This window comes from Rhinopithecus roxellana, chromosome 9 (assembly GCF_007565055.1).
Source record: "Rhinopithecus roxellana isolate Shanxi Qingling chromosome 9, ASM756505v1, whole genome shotgun sequence".
In the NCBI taxonomy this organism is placed as follows: Eukaryota; Metazoa; Chordata; class Mammalia; order Primates; family Cercopithecidae; genus Rhinopithecus; species Rhinopithecus roxellana.
The window spans coordinates 130,887,367-130,908,402 of NC_044557.1; the positions used below are offsets into that span (position 1 = coordinate 130,887,367).

The 21,036-nt window shown below is 45.9% G+C and overlaps 2 protein-coding genes across 2 annotated transcripts; one reads left to right on the top strand and one right to left on the bottom strand.

Annotated features, from left to right (window-relative positions):
• Window positions 1-1,503: 1,503 nt before the first annotated feature.
• LOC115899619 (PR domain zinc finger protein 14-like) lies at window positions 1,504-3,746 on the bottom strand. The gene is made up of 4 exons (XM_030937508.1): window positions 3,742-3,746; window positions 2,613-2,992; window positions 1,897-1,950; window positions 1,504-1,805 (listed from the first exon to the last, which is right to left on the bottom strand). The coding sequence occupies exons 1-4, from the start codon at window positions 3,744-3,746 to the stop codon at window positions 1,504-1,506; spliced, it is 741 nt and encodes a 246-aa protein (XP_030793368.1).
• A 20-nt stretch (window positions 3,747-3,766) lies between these two features.
• On the top strand, window positions 3,767-20,375 carry PRDM14 (PR/SET domain 14). The gene is made up of 4 exons (XM_030937255.1): window positions 3,767-4,033; window positions 11,596-11,798; window positions 15,430-15,531; window positions 19,718-20,375. The coding sequence occupies exons 1-4, from the start codon at window positions 3,823-3,825 to the stop codon at window positions 19,943-19,945; spliced, it is 744 nt and encodes a 247-aa protein (XP_030793115.1). The 5' UTR covers window positions 3,767-3,822; the 3' UTR covers window positions 19,946-20,375.
• Window positions 20,376-21,036: the final 661 nt, after the last annotated feature.

A 21,036-nucleotide genomic window follows, 5' to 3' on the forward strand; every position in this document is an offset into this window, starting at 1 on the left:
AGTTGTTATAAATCTACTTACGCCAGCGTAGATTTGTTAGTTTAAGGACATCTCTCTAGGTAATGTCACATATTGGGTTTTTTTGTTGTTGTTGTTGTTGTTTTTAGAGACAGAGTCTTACTCTGTCGCCCAGACTGGAGTGCAGTGGCTCAATCACAGCTCACAGTAGCCTCGAATTCCTGGGCTCAAATGATCTCCCACCTTAGTCCCCAGAGTAGCTGGAACGAAAAGCATGCACCATCACGCCTGGCAAATTTTTAAAAATTTTTTTGTAGGGACAGGGCCTCACTGTTTCCCAGGCTGGCCTCAAACTCCTGGGTTCAAGTGATCCTCCCACCTTGGCCTCCTAAAGTGCTGGAATTATAGGTGTAAGCCACTGAACCTGCTTAATGTAACATATTCTAAAAGATTCTTACTTTTATCACTTTCTTGATTCCCAAATTCCTATAGTGAGCATGTTAATTTCATAAACAGAGGTAAGTGAAACAAAAACGTCGTATTTAATTCTACCATTTAAACACAACTGAATAGTTTTATATTTTACTCCCACTTAGTTTTCATGCATATTAATGGAGCTATAAATTATTTCTTTCAAGGCCAAGTTTGGTGGCTCACGCCTGTAATCTCAGCACTTTGGGAGGCCAAAGCAGGCGGATCATGAGGTAAGGAGTTTGAGCCCAGCCTGGCCAACATGGTGAAACGCCGTCTCTACTAAAAATACAAAAATTAGCTGGGCATGGTGGTGCAGACCTGTAATCCCAGCTACTCGGGAGGCTGAGGCAGGAGAATTGCTTGAATCCAGTGGTGCAGACCTGTAATCCCAGCTACTCGGGAGGCTGAGGCAGGAGAATTGCTTGAATCCAGGAGGTAGAGGTCGCAGTGAGCTGAGATCACGCCACTACATTCCAGCCTGGGTAACAGACAAAGACTCCATCTCAAGAAGAAGAAGAAGAAAAAAACACGAAAAATTATTTCTTTCTCTGCTGCTGGTAATTTCACTGTCTCCAACATTTTGTTCTTATAAACAACCCTGGGATTAACATATTCCACACAGCCTCGATTTCAGATTATTTTCCTGTAGTATATTCCTAGAAGTAGAAATTCAGGGTCAAGGGACTTTGAACATTTTAAGGTATCTGATACATTCTGACAAATGGCTTTCTCCTGCAGGTAATAAAATGCAGTCCACTAGCATATCCCTAATATATCATCACTAGATCTTGAAGAGTATCTGGTTGTTGCTTTTTTTTAATCCTTGACTAATTTTATAGGTGAATAATATTGAATTTTAAAACTTGTTTTTATTCTCTTTAGCATACTTTCATCACTCTATAATATCTAAAGCATTTGATTTTGTCTATATATATAATACAACACATTGATTCTTTAAATGTATATTCCATAGTTAATCTTCCAGACTAAAATGACGTAAGACACCCACAAAACACAGAATTCATGCAGAGGTGCTATCCTCATGGAGAGAACACTGGCCATTCCTTCCTTTTACAGGCAACACAAACCACAAGTATCTGCCCTGGATGTCCTCTCTCTCTGACCAGGATTCTCCCAGAAGGGCAAAGGCCAAGATTTCCCCCCGCTAGTCTCCCGCACCACTTTCAGCAGCAGACCCAGCAGAAACAGATTTACCTCCCACATCACAGAATTGTCTCCATAGGTCTTCACTTCACTGGCGTTGACCACTTTACCTTGAAAGGGCCCAAACCTGACTCCTTTGGCAATAAAACTACTGCAGAACACACCAAAATGTGGGACTTCACCAAACACAGTCTGCATGAGGCATAGACCTAGGGGAAAGCAGAGGCAGGAAAAGAGAATGAGGAGGGTTGACTCTGCATTAGTTCAGGGAAAGAAATCCATGCAAGGAGTCCTGCCTACCTTCTGGAAGTTGAAGGGAGTCTTTATCCAGAGTTTGAGGAAGGGAATCAGACCCTAGCAAAAGGCAGGTTAAAACAAAACAATTTTTCATTAAAAATGTATTATAAAGTGCTTTCATGAGGTGTTTCCCTCCTTAACTCCCTAGAAGTAACCATCATTCCAGTTTGATGTTTATTTGTTGTTACTATTTTTCCCTGCTCATTTTACATGGTCTGTTCATATACGATTTCGCTGTATACAATTCCATATACAATTTCTCATTTGAGACTCAGAACAGCCTCATGGAAGGTTATGTAATTAACCCCATTAGGCAAATTCAGAGAATTTGAGGATCATAGGTAATGCTTGCTTAGTCAAGGAAGACTGGTTGGAAGTCCAAAGGTTGGAAGTCAAGGTCAGGGTAGCTAGCTGAGCTGGGACTCCTAGGTGTGAATTGCTGAAGCCTGTCATTGCATGTCAGCATAGAATCTGAACCTACCTGGGAGTTCATTGCAGGAACCATTTCTCTCTTGGTCCTTAGCTATCACTAAAATCAACCTTGGTCATGCACTTAAGCAAGCAGGGCCTCAGAAGTGAGCCCAGACAGCCCTGGCTCTCATGCAGATACTTCCCCCTTTCTGCCCTCTACAGCCTCAGCTCCACCTGGAAGCGCCTCTTCCCCATCCTGCCTGCATTCCCATCCATTTCGACTCCCAAATGGTGTGAACTCCCTTTACCAGAGCTGTCTGTGGGGACCAGGAGTCCTGAAATCGCATGGTGCAGGCTGGCTGGGTGATCCAGGCTGGGAGTGACCCCGTACAGAACGAAGTGCAGGTCCTGCTCCGTGAACTGGAACCGAGCAGGGGACTTCCCTTCTTGGTTGGAGGGTTTGGGACCATTCTCTGACTGCTTGCTGGGTGAGCAAGGTAATAACTGGGAGGTCCTAAGCCCCTCAGGTAACAGAGAAGCATCCACAGGGGGCGGTGGAATTAAAGTGTCAGGTCCACAACACGGGCCACTCTCGTTGTCGCCACCAACGATTTGGTGGCCCGGATCTTCACTGCTGGCACCCGTGTACTCGTGGCTGCTGCTCGGGAAGGGCGGCACTTCCCTGGGACTGTAATTACATAGAAATAGGAATGATAGGCCTGGCGCGGTGGCTCAAGCACTTTGGGAGGCCGAGACGGGTGGATCACGAGGTCAGGAGACCGAGACCATCCTGGCTAACACGGTGAAACCCCGTCTCTACTAAAAAAATACAAAAAACTAGCCGGGCGAGGTGGCGGGCGCCTGTAGTCCCAGCTGCTCGGGAGGCTGAGGCAGGAGAACGGCGTGAACCTGGGAGGCAGAGCTTGCAGTGAGCCGAGATCCGGCCACTGCACTCCACCCTGGGCAACAGCGAGACTCCGTCTCAAAAAAAAAAAAAAAAAAAGAAATCGGAATGATAGAAGCTTATTTGGTGGACTCAAGTGTGATGTTTAGGTTATAAGTATTAAAAAATTATTTTGTAGGGCGGGCGCGGTGGCTCAAGCCTGTAATCCCAGCACTTTGGGAGGCCGAGGCGGGCGGATCACAAGGTCAGGAGATCGAGACCATCCTGGCTAACACGGTGAAACCCCGTCTCTACTAAAAAAATACAAAAAAACTAGCCGGGCGAGGTGGCGGGCGCCTGTAGTCCCAGCTACTCGGGAGGCTGAGGCAGGAGAATGGCGTAAACCCGGGAGGTGGAGCTTGTAGTGAGCTGAGATCCGGCCACCGCACTCCAGCCTGGGCGACAGAGCGAGACTCAGTATCAAAAAAAAAAAAAAAAAAAACAACAACAACATTATTTTGTAGATTAGACCGAAAAAAAAGTACAATACAAACTTCATGTCTTATTTCATTTAGATCTTTGAAGATGGTCATTTAAGCCACTTTATAGATGGAAAAGGAGGTACAGGGAATTGGATGTCCTATGTCAACTGTGCCCGCTTCCCCAAGGAGCAGAACCTAGTTGCTGTGCAGTGTCAAGGGCATATATTTTATGAGAGCTGCAAAGAGATCCATCAGAACCAAGAGCTCCTTGTGTGGTATGGAGACTGCTATGAGAAATTTCTGGACATTCCTGTGAGCCTTCAGGTCACAGAGCCCGGGAAGCAGCCATCTGGGCCCTCTGAAGGTGAGTGCACACCCTTACCTCGCCCAGTGAGGGCATTCCAGTAGAAGGACTGGGCTCTTTTCCACAAACCCTCCATGCGCAGCTCCTGCCTCCCAAAGGCTAATGCAGAGGACTAACTGAGAGTGTCTCTAACCGGGAGGGCATTACCCAGGTGAAGGAAAGCATCCTCAGCTTCCCAAAGCTGCGGAAGCTACTCCTATTTATAAACATACTTGTTCTTCTTCCCGACCTTCCACCCTAAGAATAAAAGAAAATTTACTAAATGGATGTAACTTCTACCATAGGTGAGCCAGTTTCTGATTCATCTCTGCCCAGGCTAATGTAGCTGAAGTCAATTCACCAGAGCGGTGTTTTTCAAATGGTGGATTGTAGAGTTGCATGTCTTAGTGGGGTGGCAAATCAATTTAGCGGTCAAGACCCACATTTAAAAAACAAAAAAAAGAGGCCGGGCGCGGTGGCTCAAGCCTGTAATCTCAGCACTTTTGGGAGGCCGAGACGGGCGGATCACGAGGTCAGGAGATCGAGACCATCCTGGCTAACACGGTGAAACCTCGTCTCTACTAAAAAATACAAAAAACTAGCCGGGCGAGGTGGTGGGCGCCTGTAGTCCCAGCTACTCCGGAGGCTGAGGCAGGAGAATGGCGGGAACCCGGGAGGCGGAGCTTGCAGTGAGCTGAGATCTGGCCACTGTACTCCAGCCTGGGTGACAGAGCGAGACTCTGTCTCAAAAAAAAAACAAAAACAAAAAACAAAAAAAAACAAAAAAAAAAGAATAAGTGTAGAGTAGAATACAAAATATTGATGGGAATCACTTAAGAGTAAGGATTGTTTTGTGAAATTTCTATTTCACATGGGCATATGTGTGTATGCTGGGTGTCGAGTATAAAATACATTGCCTACAATGGGTCTCAGGCAAGTTTGAGAAATATTGAGCTGGACTCTCACTCTCAAACCTTAATGTGGGAATGAATACCCGGGGATCTTCATGATGCCGGTTCTCATTCAGGGTAGCGGCCCAGGATTTGGTATTTTTATCAACTTCCAGGGTGTGCTGCTGGTCCTGGTCCCTGGACCACATTCCAGCAGCAAGGGGCTAGGGAACCACCAGCCCACTCCAGGGGTAAGACTTTGGAATTTGCACGTTAAATAAGCTCTCCAAGTGATTTCTAGATACACTGAAGTTTAGGAACTGCTAATCTAGTAGGTGGGACAAGATAAATGCATATTGCTGTAAATAAGAGAGAAGGCAGGCTGGATATGGTGGCTCACACCTATAATCTCAGCACTTTTGGAGGCCGAAGTCGGGGGGATCACTTGAGGTCAGGACTTCAAGACCAGCCTGGCCAACATGGTAAAACCTCATCTCAGGCCGGGCACAGTGGCTCACGCCTGTAATCCCAGCACTTTGGGAGGCTGAGGCGGGGGGATCACCAGGTCAGGAGATCCGAGGCCATCCTGGCTAACACGGTGAATGTCCCTATTAAAAATACAAAAAATTAACCAGGCGTGGTGGCATGCACCTATAGTTCCAGTTACTCGGGAGACTGAGGCAGGAGAATCACTTGAACCTGGAAGGCAGAGGTTGCAGTGTGCCAAGATCGCACCAGTGTACTCCAGCCTGGGCAACAGAGCAAGACTCTATCTCAAACAAAAAACAAAAAACCTCTTCTTTACTAAAAATACAAAAATTAGCCAGGCATGGTGGCAGGCACCTGTAGTTCCAGCTACTGGGGAGGCTGAGCCAGGAGAATCATTTGAACCCAGGAGACAGAGGTTGTGGTGAGCCAAGATCATGCCACTGCACTCCAGCCTGGGCAACAGATCAAGACTCCGTCTCAAAAAAAAAAGAGAGAAGGCAAATTATTATGATGTAATAAATGTGTAAGGAACAGGTTTTTTTTAAAAAAATGGGCCAGGCGTAGTGGCGCATGCCTGTAATCCCAGCACTTTAGGAGGCCGAGGCGGGTGAATCACCTGAGGCTGAGAGTTCAAGACCAGTCTGGCCAACATGGTGAAACCCTGTCTCTACTAAAAATACAAAAATTAGCCGGGCATGGTGGTGGGCGCCTGTAATCCCAGTTACTGAGGGAGGCTGAGGCAGGAGAATTGCTTGAACCTGGGAGGCAGAGGTTGCAGTGAGCTGAGATCATGCCATTGCACTCCAGCCTAGGCAACAAGAGCGAAACTCCACCTCAAAAAAAGAAAAAAAAGAGCGAATTGCATCTGCATGCCTGTTTTCCTGCTAGACTGAGATGCTTCAGGGCAGGAAATAACCCTAAACACCTTAGTATCTCCTGCTTCTGGATCCCAGTGCGTACGGAGTGAGAGGAAGACACTAGAACTAAGTTGGAAAAAACTGATTAGGGATGAGATGAAATAAGGCATATGTAAGGCAGAGGGAGAGAGGGAAGGCAATCAGACTCGGGGAATAGTGAAGCAGAAGACAAGGAAATGTCCACCAGAAATCAGGGGATAAATAATGAGCAGTCATTATTTAAGGATAAATAATGGTCCCAACGATGAGGCGCTGTCAGAATTGTTTTGGTGAACTATCTTCCTACTCCCCCAGGTATCTTATCTCCATGCTGGGTTCTCCCCGCCACTGAACCATCATAAGCCCTCATTCTGTTGCTTGTTCTGATCACCTCTGATATCTGCATACAGGTTGAGTATCCTTTTTCTGAAATGCTTGGGACCAGAAGTGTTTTGGTGGGTGGTGTGGGTGTGGGAATGTAGGTAAAGATAGGAATGGAGGCAAAAATGGTTGGGATTCTCTATGATCTATGGAGCTCTAAGTTGTCTCGTACTTAGCACCAAACCAAGACCTGTTGCTCACTTCCCAAAATGTAGCAACTCCTTTTGGAATAAAAGTCAACAGGCTGGGCATGGTGGCTCACGCCTGTAACCCCAACACTTTGGGAGGCTAAGGTGGGTGGGTCACCTGAGGTCAGGAGTTCACGACCAGTCTGACCAACATGGTGAAACCCCATCTCTACTAAAAATACAAAAAATTAGCTGGGTGTGGTGGCGCATGCCTGTAATCCCAGCTACTCGGGAGACTGAAACAGGAGAATCACTTGAACCTAGGAGGCAGAGGTTGCAGTGAGCTGAGATTGCACCACTGCACTCCAGCCCGGGCGACAAAGTGAGATCCCCATCTCAAAAAAAAAGAAAGAAAAGTGAGCAATGGATTTGAAAAAAGTACCTGCTTAATAACTGACAAGATGGTTATCATTATCCTTTTGAGAAATCATTATTACTTTTTGAGATAGGGTCTCACTGTGTCCCCCAGGCTGGACAGAGCGAGACTCCGTCTCAAAATAAATAAATAAATAAAGTAAAATATTGTGTATAATTGCTTTCAGGTGGGCCAGGCGCGGTGGTTCATGCCTGTAATCCCAGCGCTTTGGGGGGCCGAGGCAGGCACATCACCTGAGGTCAGGAGTTTGAGACCAGCATGACCAACATTGTGAAACCCCGTCTCTACTAAAAATACAAAAAAATTAGCTGAGTGTGCTGGCGGATACCTGTAATCTCAGCTACTCAGGAGCCGGGGGGCGGAGGCTGCAGACAAAGCAAGACTCCATCTCAAAAAAAAAAAACAAAAAACAAAAACAATTACCTTCAGGCTATGTGTATAAAGTATGTATAAAACAAAACATAAATAGACTTTATATTTAGACTTTGGTTCCATCCCCAAGATACCTCATTATGTATATGAAATATTCCAAAGTTCGAAAAAATCCTGAAATCCAAAACACTTCTGGTCCCAAGCGTTTCAGAAAAAGGATACTCAACCTGTATGCTATTAACTGGAATAGTATGCAGATATCAGAGGCAATCAGAGCAAGCAACAGAATGAGGGCTTATGATGGTTAACTGTGGGGGAAACCCAGCATGTAGAGAAGATACTTGTGTTACAGTTCTGAGCCAACTGATACCTGATGCTTACAGCATTGTTTTGAGGACATATATTTTGGACAATGGAGGGAAACTTGTGAATGACTTAATTTGTTGGGAATAATTATAAATAAATGCTAATTTGTTAATCTATTAATATGAATGGTTTAGATGTGATAAAAAGGAAAGAAAAATTAAAATTCCATTGCATTCTCAAATGAGTTTTTTTCCCCAAAGGCTTTTTGGCCAGGATTGGTGGTAGGTGGGAGCCTTCCCCTTTAAGGTCTTGAGTGATGAGGGAAGGGCCTAGACTGTATGTGGGCGGGTTATTTGAATATGCAAGCATTGCCCTCTCCTGAGGGAGAGGGAATTTCTGTGTGTGTTTTGCGGTGTGGAGGTGTGAAGAGATAGGGGGAGGGAGGATAGGGAACAAGATAAAATTTGAAAGGATAGGGAACAAGATGAAATTAGGTTTCATTTCTGCTTAAGTGGTTGTTCTTAAGCAAACTCAGTACTGAAACTATTCTAAATTTTGGTGTGCTTTATTGTTTATGTTTGTAAAATTGCTGACCCTCTCTTCCCTTCCCACCACAGGAAGCAGGAAGGCCAGGTATTTCTGACCGATAAAAATTCTACCTCTGTGCCAAAAAAGTGTCCCGGCACGGGATTCTGAGAGTATTAGCACCTCAATGAAAGTGATAGACAGAGCAGGGCAATGGATCAGCTTGGGGTTGGCAGTTGCTTTCCTGGTTATTTACTTAATGAATAGTTTATTTCCTTAGCCACCTGTTAAATGTGCCTGGGATGTAGTTGTCAACTAACAAAGTCCCTGATGGACAGCTTCCCTGCTGTCCTGATGCTGAGAAGATTTCTATCTGCAGACTCTTGCATAGACTCACTTTTGGCTGCTCTTCCTCCCTGGGGTCAAACAATGAGGTCTCAGTGGTGCATTCATAGTCAAAGCCACTTTATCCTCTGGAATCCAGAGTGTCCTCTGCAGGGATGCTTTTGTAGGTGGCCCCTGTTCTCTCGCCTTCCCCCAACACATAGACACCCCTGGACGTGGGACCTGCTTTGCTAGAGTCTAGCTACACCCTCTCTAACTTCTCTCCTCCTCCCTCCTCCATTGATAAAAACAGATTTACCTCTCTCAGTCTTACTTGCCATTCAGTGATAGTATCACTCACATTGGTAAGACTCAGTAAGTATTAGAATTAGTCATCACAGTTACCCTGTGTATTAGGGAAGTCAAGATGCTTTCACCCTTACTCTATACATAAAGATTCTAGCTGTGGAATCTGCCACAAGTTTTGAGTAATGAAGTATAAACTAAGAAGGTCCCTCGAATTTCGTAGAATGGAACAGCACTGTGAAGCCTGGGAAGTCAGCTGCGGTTGTCCTGGTGACTGAGCTTGTAACTCAGGCTGATCTTAAAGGCACAAAGAGAAGTAGGTTGGCCTCAGTGTATTAACTTTGTAACAAATGCTAGGCAGGAATGTGTTTAAGAGCTGCAGGGTTGCACTGCTCTTAAATGGGGTTAGTGGAAGGGTCTCTTCAATAGTACCTTTCAAGGAACAAAAGGGAAAGAGAGCCTATAGGTTAAGATATTTAAGAGACATGGCAACCATATACAACATGTAGACTTTGTTTGAATCCTAATTTGAATGGACTGACCAGAAAGTAATTAAATATATATGTGTGTATATAAGTACATATATGTTTCTATAAAAGAATAAGAGTTAATTGTTTAGGTATGACAGTGTGACAACGACATGTTTATGGCTTTCTTTTTTGAGACAAGGTGTTGCTCTGTTGCCCAGGCTGGAGTGTAGTGGCTCAATCACTGCTCATTGCAGCCTCAACTACCTTCCCCAGGCTCAAGCAATCCTCCTGCCTCAGCCTCCTGGCAACTGGGACTAAAGGCGTGTGCTATCATTCCCAGATAATTTTTATTATTTTTTTGTAGAGATGGGATCTTACTATGTTGCCCAGGCTGGTCTCAAACTCCTGAGCTCAAGCAGTCTGCTCACTTCAGCTTCCCAAAGTGTTGGGATTACAGGCGTGAGCCACTGCACCTGGCACAATTATGCTTTTTTTTTTTTTTTTTTTTTTTTTTTTTTTTTTTTTTGAGATGGAGTTTTGCTCTTGTTACCCAGGCTGGAGTGCAGTGGTACAGTCTCGGCTCACTGCAACCTATGCCTCCCAGGTTCAAGTGATTCTCCTGCCTCAGCCTCCCAAGTAGCTGGGATTACAGGCATGCACCACCACGCCTGGCTAATTTTGTATTTTTAGTAGAGATGGAGTTTCACCATGTTGACCAGGCTGGTTTTGAACCGTTGACCTCAGCTTCCCAAAGTGTTGGGATTATAGGCGTGAGCCACTGTGCCCGGCCGCAATTATGCTTTTTAAAAAAATGTCATCTTCTAAAGATTACAGTTAGATATTTTTGAGTCAAAGGATGAATTAGTATTAAAATAATCTACTATGGGGAGTGGTGATATAAATGAAAGCAAAATTAGTTATGAGTTGGTCAAAGCTTGGTGTTTGGCACTTGAGGGTTTATTACACTATTATTTTCATTTTGGTATATGTTTACATTTTTCTGGAATAAAAAGGTTTTTAAAAATTATCTTGCTGGCCGGACGCGGTGACTCACACCTGTAATCCCAGCCCTTTGGGAGGCCGAGGCGGATAGATCACAAGGTCAAGAGATGGAGACCATCCTGGCCAACATGGTGAAACCCCACTTCTACTAAAAATACAAAAATTAGCCGGGTGTGGTGGCACGCCCCTGTAGTCCCAGCTACTCTGGAGGCTGAGGCAGGAGAATCACTTGTAGAGGTTGCAGTGAGCCAAGATCGCACCACTGCACTCCAGCCTGGGCAACAGAGCAAGACTGTCTCAAAAAAAAAAAAAGATAGGCCGGGCGTGGTGGCTCAAGCCTGTAATCCCAGCATTTTGGGAGGCCGAGACGGGCAGATCACGAGGTCAGGAGATCGAGACCATCCTGGCTAACATGGTGAAACCCTGTCTCTACTAAAAAAAATACAAAAAACTAGCTGGGCAAGGTGGTGGGCGCCTGTAGTCCCAGCTACTCAGGAGGCTGAGGCAGGAGAGTGGCATGAACCCAGGAGGCGGAACTTGCAGTGAGCTGAGATCTGGTCACTGCACTGCAGCCTGGGCAACAGAGCGAGACTCCACCTCAAAAGAAAAAAAAAATTATCTTGGCCAGGCACAGTAGCTCACGCATGTAATCCTAGCACTTTGGGAGGCCAAGGGAGGAGGATCACCTGAGGTCAGGAGTTTGAGACCAGCCTGGGCGACATAGTGAAACTCTGTTTCTACTAAAAATACAGAAATTAGCCAGGCGTGGTGGCAGGCACCTGTGATCCCAGCTACTTGGGAGGCTGAGGCAGGAGAATCGCTTGAACCTGGGAGGCAGAGGTTGCAGTGAGCCAAGATCATGCCACTGCACTACAGACGGGGCAACAGAGCAAGATTCTGTCTCAAAAAAAAAAAAAGAAAATTCCTCTTTAAGTAGCCAAAAGAACTATTGGCTAAAAATAAATAAATAAATAAACAAATAAATAAATAAAATATTCTCTTGAAGGAACTAGGGAGGAAAGTAACTGAAGAGACATTGTGTTTGCTGTGTTTGACAGAGTCTGCAGAAGGCTACAGATGTGAAAGATGTGGGAAGGTATTTACCTACAAATATTACAGAGATAAGCACCTCAAGTACACCCCCTGTGTGGACAAGGGCGATAGGAAATTTCCCTGTTCTCTCTGCAAACGGTCCTTTGAGAAGCGGGACAGGCTTCGGATTCACATTCTTCATGTTCATGAGAAGCACCGGCCTCACAAGGTGAGTATTAGGAGGACACACGACTCACCATCACGTTCTCTCTCCCTTCCCAAGCTCCTGAACACGGGGAGTTGCCTTGTGGGTGCTAGCTGCATGGCTGTGGTGCCTGATGGACACCCTCTCTGAAGGAGGAGAGGATAGTATTACCCAACAGGCATGCGTGAATAGGCACAGCGATACACACGTGTTAGGATGCATGTACCAGCAGAGGGAGGAACATGGAGGAAGGAGTGTCCATGACCACCTGGACACGTGGATTATGAAAAGATGCACAGAAGTGGCCTTGAGCCAAGTATAGAACGACAAATGGGGTATCTGGTTTATACTGGTGGCAGGGTTAGTTGGGCAGGGAAAAAGGGTCGAGCCGTTCCAGGCAAGAAAGAGTCTGGCATGTGCTCCTGGGGAACTGCACCTTGTTCCATATCTGTGCAAGTGTGTTGACGGGTATAGGTGAGGAGGAAGCGAAGGCATCGGTCCTTCCAAAGAGCGGAAGGCCTCTCCCTCAGGCTGAGGATTTTGTAAGACAGAAAAGCAGTAATGACATTAGGGAGCCATTCCAGATACCTGGATGCTCTGCTAGGCTTGGTGCAAAAAAGTACAAATATACCCTGGGCTTAATTAAAAGGAGGACGAGGCTTGGGCACAGATGTATTCCCTTTTTTTATGAGATGGAGTCTCCTCTGTCGCGCAGGCTGGAGTGCAGTGGCGCGATCTCGGCTCACTGCAAGCTCCGCCTCCCGGGTTCACGCCATTCTCCTGCCTCAGCCTCTCGAGTAGCTGGGACTACAGGCGCCCGCCACCACGCCCGGCTCATTTTTTGTATTTTTTTTTTTTTTTTTTTTTTTTTTAGTAGAGACGGGGTTTCACCATGTTAACCAAGATGGTCTCCATCTCCTGATCTCGTGATGCTCCTGCCTTGGCCTCCCAAAGTGCTAGAATTACAGGTGTGAGCCACGGCGCCCGGCCAGGCACAGGACACAGATGTATTCTTGCTTAACTGTTGGCCTTGTCGGAACTACCTCAGGCAGCTACGATCTTGAGCCCATTTTCCTGTTTTGAAAATTGAGAGTAATCATCATAAAATTGTCCCTATTTCTTCCTTCCTTCCTAAGCTTCTGGAAAAGTCATGTTTAATTACTATATTATTTGTATATATAGTATATATAGTGTTTATATAGTATATATTTATTATACTATAAAATTTGAATACATTTACAATTATCATGTATTTGTGTAATTCTAAAAGGATTTTAAAATATCAGGATGGTGAAGGTATTTCTCCCTTATTAGACTGGCAAAAGTGAAAACTATCCAGTATTCTGATAGTGAAAAGTTTGAGACTGCATGTTCATCAACACAAAACTGATTATATAAATGATGGCTTACTGGCCAGGTGCAGTGGCTCACGCCTGTAATCTCAGCACTTTGGGAGGCCAAGTTGGGCAGATCGCCCAAGGTCAGGAGTTTGAGACCAGCCTGACCAACATGGTGAAACCCCATCTCTACTAAAAATATAAAAACATTAGCCGGGTGTGGTGACGGGCACCTGTAGTCCCAGCTACTCTAGAGGCTGAGGCAGGAGAATTGCTTGAACCCTAGAGGCGGAGGTTGCAGTGAGCGGAGACTGTCATTGCACTCCAGCCTGGGTGGCAAGAGTGAGACTCCATCTCAAAAAAAAAAAAATTTTTTGTCTTATCAAGCAAAAACCAAATTACGGAAGATGTGTGGAATGCTTGCTGTCTTTGAAATTGGAGGACTGTCGACCAGGAGGTCAGTAGATGACAGGACTGATGAGGAAGCTGGTGATAGTGAGATGATGGCTTACTCTTCAACAGACAAGCTGCTCTTACAGTAGAGTGGAGAACAATTTTTTTTTTTTTATTTTTTTTGAGACAGAGTCTCACTGTGTTGCCCAGGCTGGAATACAATGGCATGATCTCAGTTCACTGCAACCTCCACCTCCTATGTTCAAACAGTCCCCCCACTTCAGCCTCCCAAGTAGCTGAGCTGAGGCTATAAGTACGTGCCACCATGCTCAGCTAATTTTTTGTATTTTTTGTAGAGATGGGCATGTGGTGCGCACCTGTGGTCCCAGCCACTCGAGAGGCTGAGATGCCAGAATTGCTTAAACCTAGGAGGCGGAGGTTGTGGTGGGCTGAGATCATGCTATGGCACTCCAGCCTGGGCAACAGAGTGAGGCTCTGCCTCAGAAATATAGATAGATAAATAAATAAATAAATAAATAAATAATAAAGAAAAAAAGATCTGCTCTCTCCTCTGCGCATAAGCATGCCTGGAAAGAGGATGTGAAAGCATGGAAACCCTTCTCAGAGGAAAATAGTTTTTTCTCTTTAGTAAACATAATTTCCTTAAAAGTGATGTCAAAACCAAAGGCCTTCTGCTTTATCCCTGGTAACCTCTCCGGTGCTTGCACCTCTCTAGTAGTTTACTTCACCTGGTGTGAAATTCCTAAGACAGTTTCGAGGGGAGTTGCCAAGGTCAAGACTTTGGAGAAACAACATTAATTATTCACAGCGTGTGTACAAAATATTAACCTCTTCATGAAAGTTCAACATGTCTCAGATCATCTGCTACTGTGCCTTGCCATGGTGGCTTACATGTTCATTGCCACCCCTCCTTGACTTCTAGCTCCTGGTTTCTAGCAGTGTGGAGCACATAGTAGGTACTCTGTAAATCACAGATAATTGTTGAGTTAATTGTACAGTGCTTGTAGTTTACTCATAGTGCTGTGAGGAAGGAAGAGCAGGTGTTTTGCCCATGAGCAAGATCGGAAAACTTAAGATTCCAAATTTGACTGATGTGCTGTGTAGTCACGCAGCTACCTGTTGAGAGAGCAGGACTAATTCAGGCCTCTGCCATACACCACAAACCTGTTCAGTCCCACATTCCACATCTGAAGCAAGAGTTCTCTCAGATCGGGTGCCGTGGCTCACGGCTATAATCCTAGCACTTTGGGAGGCCAAGGCAGGAGGATCTGTTAGAGTTCAAGACAAGGCTGGGCAACATAGTGAGACTTCATCTCTGCAAAAAAAAATTTTTAAGTTAGCTGGGCCGGGCGTGGTGGCTCACGCCTGTAATCCTAGCACTTTGGGAGGCCGAGGCGGGCGGATCACGAGGTCAAGAGATGGAGACCATCCTGGCTAACACCGTGAAACCCCATCTCTACTAAAAATACAAAAAATTAGCCAGGTATGGTGGCACACGCCTGTAGTCCCAGCTACTCAGGAGGCTGAGGCAGGAGAGCTGCTTGAACCCAAGAGGCGGAGGTTGCAGTGAGCCGAGATTGCGCCACTGCACTGCAGCCTGGATGACAGAGCGAGACTCCATCTCAAAAAAAAAAGTTAGCTGGCTTAGTGGCGCGCACCTATAGTCCCAGTTACTCAAGAGGCTGAGGTGGGAGGATTGCTTCAGCCTGGGAGTTCCAGGCTGCAGTGAGCCATGATTGTGCCACTGCAGTCCAGCCTGGGTAACAAATTGTGATCCTGTCTCAAAAAAAAAAAAAAATTTTTTTTGAAAAAGAGTTCTTCTCTAACCCCAGGTAAATGCAAGATTGAAATGGACTTGTTAGAGGAAGGTGTGATTTCAACTATACTTTTCTTTTTCACCTCAGTGTTCTACATGTGGGAAATGTTTCTCTCAGTCTTCCAGCCTTAACAAACACATGCGAGTCCACTCTGGAGACAGACCATACCAGTGTGTGTATTGTACTAAGGTAAATGGAACCTCTTACTAAGGGATGTGTCCTGAGCTCTGCTTGGGTGTCTATGTATAAGAACTTGAAACAAAGCCTGGCTTAATGAGTTCTTGGTAAATGTTAGTCAAGTATCAGCCCAGTCCTCATGTCCACCCCTAAATATGCTCGACTTTGCTAAAGATGGTCAAATATAACCAACCTCCTATTGCCAAGCTGGCATTTAGGGTACATGTAGTAAAATACATTCCAAATTTATGGAGACCTGATGACCTATTACATAGTATTTACAAGCACTAGCCAGGTGTGGTGGCTCACGCCTATAATCAAATTTTCCGTGCATTGGTGGCTCATGCCTGTAGTCCCAGCTACTTGGGAGGCTGAGGCTGGAGAATTGCTTGAGCCCAGGAAGTGGAGGGTGCAGTGAGCTGAGATTGCACCACTGCACACTCCAGCCTGGGTGACAGAGTGAGACACTCTCTCTCAAAAAAAAGAGGGGGGGGGCAGTGGCTCAAGCCTGTAATCCTAGCACTTTGGGAGGCCGAGGCGGGCAGGTGGCTTGAGATAGGGAGTTCGAGGCCATTCTGGCCAACATGGCAAAACCCCATCTCTACTAAAAATACAAAAATTAGCTGGGCATGGTGGCACATGCCTGTAATCCCAGCTACTTGGGAGGCTGAGGCAGGAGAATCGCTTGAACCGAAGGTGGAGGTTGCAATGAGCCAAGATCACGCTACTGCACTCCAGCCTTAGTGACAGAGTGAAACACCATCTAAAAACAAAAAACAAAAAAAACCTCACTATTTCGTAGTATTTAAGAGCACAAACTTGGCCAAGGTTCAAGTCCTGCCTCTGGTGCTTACCTAGCTGTGCCACCCTGAGCAAATCCATGAACTCCTGTTAGTTTCCACATTGATAAACTGGGGAGATTAGTCTTTACCAAGTTGTTGGATAACATCAGTAAAATATATAAAACTCTTTTAACAGTGCCTGGCATGACATAAAAGTAGTACTGGAATGTTAATTGATATTATTACTACTTTAATCTGTGAAGGATGCTACTGATGTAATTTTCTATAGGAGCATTGCAGAAGCGGCATCTAGTCTATGTTACACAGAATACAGAGTTGTAAAAACAGATGAGTCATGTGGTTAGACGTTGCTATAATAGAAGCAATAGGTTGACCAAGCTTTAGACATATTACACCAAAATAGCTCTGTGCTGTCCAATGTGCAGTTAGCAGTTAATCATATGTGGCTATTTCAATTAGTGAAGACGAAGTAAAGTTGAAAAATTCAGTTCCTAGGTTGCATTCGCCACATTTTAAGTGCTCAGTGGCTCCATGTGGCTAGTGATTCCCAAGCTGGACAGCGTGGGTTCAGAATATTCTCATTATTGCAGAAAGTCCTGTTGGAAAGCACTGGTATAGATTATGTTCTATCACTGAATCATTTACACTTTTTACAATAAAGCTATAAAAGAAGTAGAGGCTGTCCTACAGCTACTTCTAAGCCTCTCAAAATGAAGAAAGACATTGAGTCTACCAGATTAGGGCAACTAATACCTCCAAAGTGTGTGTCAATAGAATGAAAATAATCTGCATAGAAAAACACCGCTCAGCTGGGCACGGTGGATCACACCTTTAATCCCAGCAATTTGGGAGGCCAAGGTGGATGGATCACCCTGAAGTCAGGAGTTTGAAACTAGCCTGGCCAACATGGAGAAACACCATCTCTACTAAAAATACAAAAATTAGCTGGGCATGGTGATGCACCTGTAATTCCAGCTACTTGGGAGGCTGAGGCACTAGAATCGCTTGAACCTGGGAGGTGGCGGTTGCAGTGAGCCGAGATCGCACCACTGCACTCCAACACGGGTGATGGAGTGAAATTCTGTCTCAAAACAAACAGACAAACAAATAAAACAAACCTACAAACCATCTCAAAAAGTTTAAATTAAAAAGAAGAGGCCGGGCGCGGTCGCTCAAGCCTGTAATCCCAGCACTTTGGGAGGCCGAGATGGGCAGATCACGAGGTCAGGAGATCGAGACCATCCTGGCTAACACTGTGAAACCCCGTCTCTACTAAAAAATAGAAAAAACTAGCCGGGCAAGGTGGCGGGCGCCTGTAGTCCCAGCTACTGGGAGGCTGAGGCAGGAGAATGGCGGTAAACCCGGGAGGCGGAGCTTGCAGTGAGCTGAGATCCGGCCACTGCACTCCAGCCCGGGCGACAGAGCGAGACTCCGTCTCAAAAAATAAAAAATAAAAAAAATAAAAAGAAGAAGAAAACCAGTAAGGCACTGACTTATGCAAAGACACTGGCCGATATTAGCTTCTGGTTGATATTAGCTTCTCCTTCTGTAATGAGGTTTGTCTTGAAGTATGATCCTAGGACCCACATCAGAATTGCTTGTTTAAATGCAGGCTCCTGGGTCTCATGTCAGATTTTTTGGGTCACACTCTCTTAGGTAGGGTTGGCGATCTGCTTTTTTTTTTTTTTTTGAGACAGAGTCTCGCTCTGTCGCCCAGGCTGGAGTGCAGTGGTGAGATCTCGACTCACTGCAAGCTCTGCCTCCCAGGTTCACGCCATTCTCCTGCCTCAGCCTCCCAAGTAGCTGGGACTACAGGCGCCCGCCACCTCGCCCAGCTAGTTTTTTGTATTTTTTTTTAGTAGAGACAGGGTTTCACCGTGTTAGCCAGGATGGTCTCGATCTCCTGACCTCATGATCCGCCCGTCTCGGCCTCCCAAAATGCTGGGATTACAGGCTTGAGCCACCACGCCTGGTCTTTTTTTTTTTTTTTAAAGAGAGGGTCTTGCTTTGTTACCCAGGCTGGAGTGCAGTGGTGCCATCGTAACTCACTGCAGCCTCGACCTTCTGGGCTCAAATTATCCTCCCATCTCAGCTTTCCAAATAGCTGGGACCACAGGTGCATGCTACCATGCTTAGGTAATTTTTTTACTTTTTTTTTTTTTTTTTTTTTTTGAGACGGAGTCTCGCTCTGTCCCCCACCCAGGGTGCAGTGCAGTGACGCGATCTCGGCTCACTGCAAGCTCCACCTCCCGGGTTCACGCCATTCTCCTGCCTCAGCCTCCTGAGTAACTGGGACTACAGGCACCCGCCATCGCGCCCGGCTAATTTTTTGTATTTTTAGTAGAGATGGGGTTTCACTGTCGTCTCGATCTCCTGACCTTGTGATCCGCCCGCCTCGGCCTCCCAAAGTGCTGGGATTACAGGCGTGAGCCACGGCGCCCAGCTAATTTTTTTACTTTTTTTTTTTTTTTTTTTTTTTAATTGAGACGGAGTCTTTGCTCTGTCGCCCAGGCTGGAGTGCAGTGGCGCGATCTCGGCTCACTGCAAGCTCCGCCTCCCGGGTTTACGCCATTCTCCTGCCTCAGCCTCCCGCGTAGCTGGGACTACAGACGCCCGCCACATCGCCCGGCTAATTTTTTGTATATTTAGTAGAGACGGGGTTTCACCGTGTTAGCCAGGATGGTCTCGATCTCCTGACCTCGTGATCTGCCCGTCTCGGCCTCCCAAAGTGCTGGGATTACAGGCTTGAGCCACCGCGCCCGGCCTTTTTTTACTTTTTATAGAGATGAGGTCTTGCCATGTTGCCCAGGCTGGCAATCTGCTTTTTTTAAATTTTTATACAGAGTCTCACTCTGTTACCCATGCTGGAGTAAAGTGGCTCAATAACGGCTCACTGCAACCTCTGCCTCCTGGGTTCAAGAAATTCTCCCATCTCAGCCTCCCAAGTAGTTGGGATTACAAGTGCATGCTACCATGCTCAACTAATTTTTGTATTTTTAGTAGAAATGGGGTTTCACCATGTTGGCCAGGCTGGTCTCGAATCCTGACCTCAGGTGATCCACCCACCTCGGCCTCCCAAAGTTCTGGGATTACAAACATGAACCACTGCGCCCAGCCAGCAATCTGCTTTTTTAAAAACTGGACCTCCAGATAATCTATCCACTGAAGAACCACTGTTCTAACATCCAGTGCTTCTCAAAACCAGCCAGAAGGACACGTCAGTGGAGTCCTTTCTGATTAAAGCTACTGCTGATGACCAGGAGTGCTCTGTGGCCTTAAAACTCAAGGTTTGTCTGTAAGGATGAGCAACAGTGAAATTAACGCCTTAGTTTAATTGGTTGTCCAGTTCATGGAAATTGACTTTTTCTTGTACTCTGTGTTTCTGTTCTCTGCAGAGGTTCACTGCCTCCAGCATACTCCGCACACACATCAGGCAGCACTCTGGGGAGAAGCCCTTCAAATGCAAGTACTGTGGTAAATCTTTTGCATCCCATGCTGCCCATGACAGCCATGTTCGGCGTTCACACAAGGAGGATGAGGGCTGCTCATGCAGCATCTGTGGGAAAATCTTCTCAGATCAAGAAACATTCTACTCCCACATGAAGTTTCATGAAGACTACTAGCCCTGCCAGGCACAATGACTCATGCCTGTAATCCCAGCACTTTGGGAGGCTGAGGCGGGTGGATCTCTGAAGTCCAGGAGTTCAAGACCAGCCTGGGCAACATGGTGAAACCCCGTCTCCACCAAAAAAATATAAAAATTAGCCAGGGGTGGTGGCACATGCCTGTGGTCCCAACTACTCAGGAGGTTGAGATGGGAGGATGGTTTGAGCACAGGAGACGGAGGTTGCTGTGAGCTGAGATCGCCCCACTGCTTTTCAGCCTAGGTGACAGAACCAGACCCTGACTCAAAAAAACAAACCAACAAACAAAAACCCAAAAACGACTAGCCCTCAGAGTGTGGAGACAATGTTAAAACAAAGGATTCAGATTCTCTCTGTTTCCTTTTATGGGTTATAGAAGTCCCTGCAGTTGGCCGGGTGGCTCACGCCTGTAATCCCAGCACTTTGGGAGGCCCAGATGGGCAGATGACCTGAGGTCACAGTTCAAGACCAGCCTGGCCAACATGGTGAAACCCCGTCTTTACTAAAAATACACAAATTAGCCTGGTGTGGTGGCACATGCCTGTAATACCAGCTACTTGGGAGGGAAATTGCTTGAACCCAGAGGCGGAGGTTGCAATGAGCCAAGAGAAAGGTAGATTTTTCTCTACTATTTGCCTTGGGCCTTCAATTATACTATGTGGATATCACATGTTATATTTCTTTACAGAAAAGATTCTTTTATATATATAAAGAGACAGAGAGGCAGGTCCCAACATGTTACCCAGGCTGGTCTCAGACTCCTGGGCTCAACTGATCTCACTTCGACCTCCCAAAGTGCTGGGATTATAGTGTGAGCCACTGCATCAGGCCTAGAACAAATTCTCTAAAAATTCACTTATCATACTGTGCACTTGGCAGAAACAAAAACAAACAAAAACCCCACTAAATAAATAAATAAATAAATGCTAATTTAAAGCCAGGTGTGGTGGCACACACCTGTAGTTCCAGTTGCTTGGGAGGCTGAGGCAGGAGGATCCCTTGAGCTCAGGAGTTTGAGGCTGTAGTGCTCTATAATCACACTTGTGAATAGCCGGTACACTCTAGCCTGG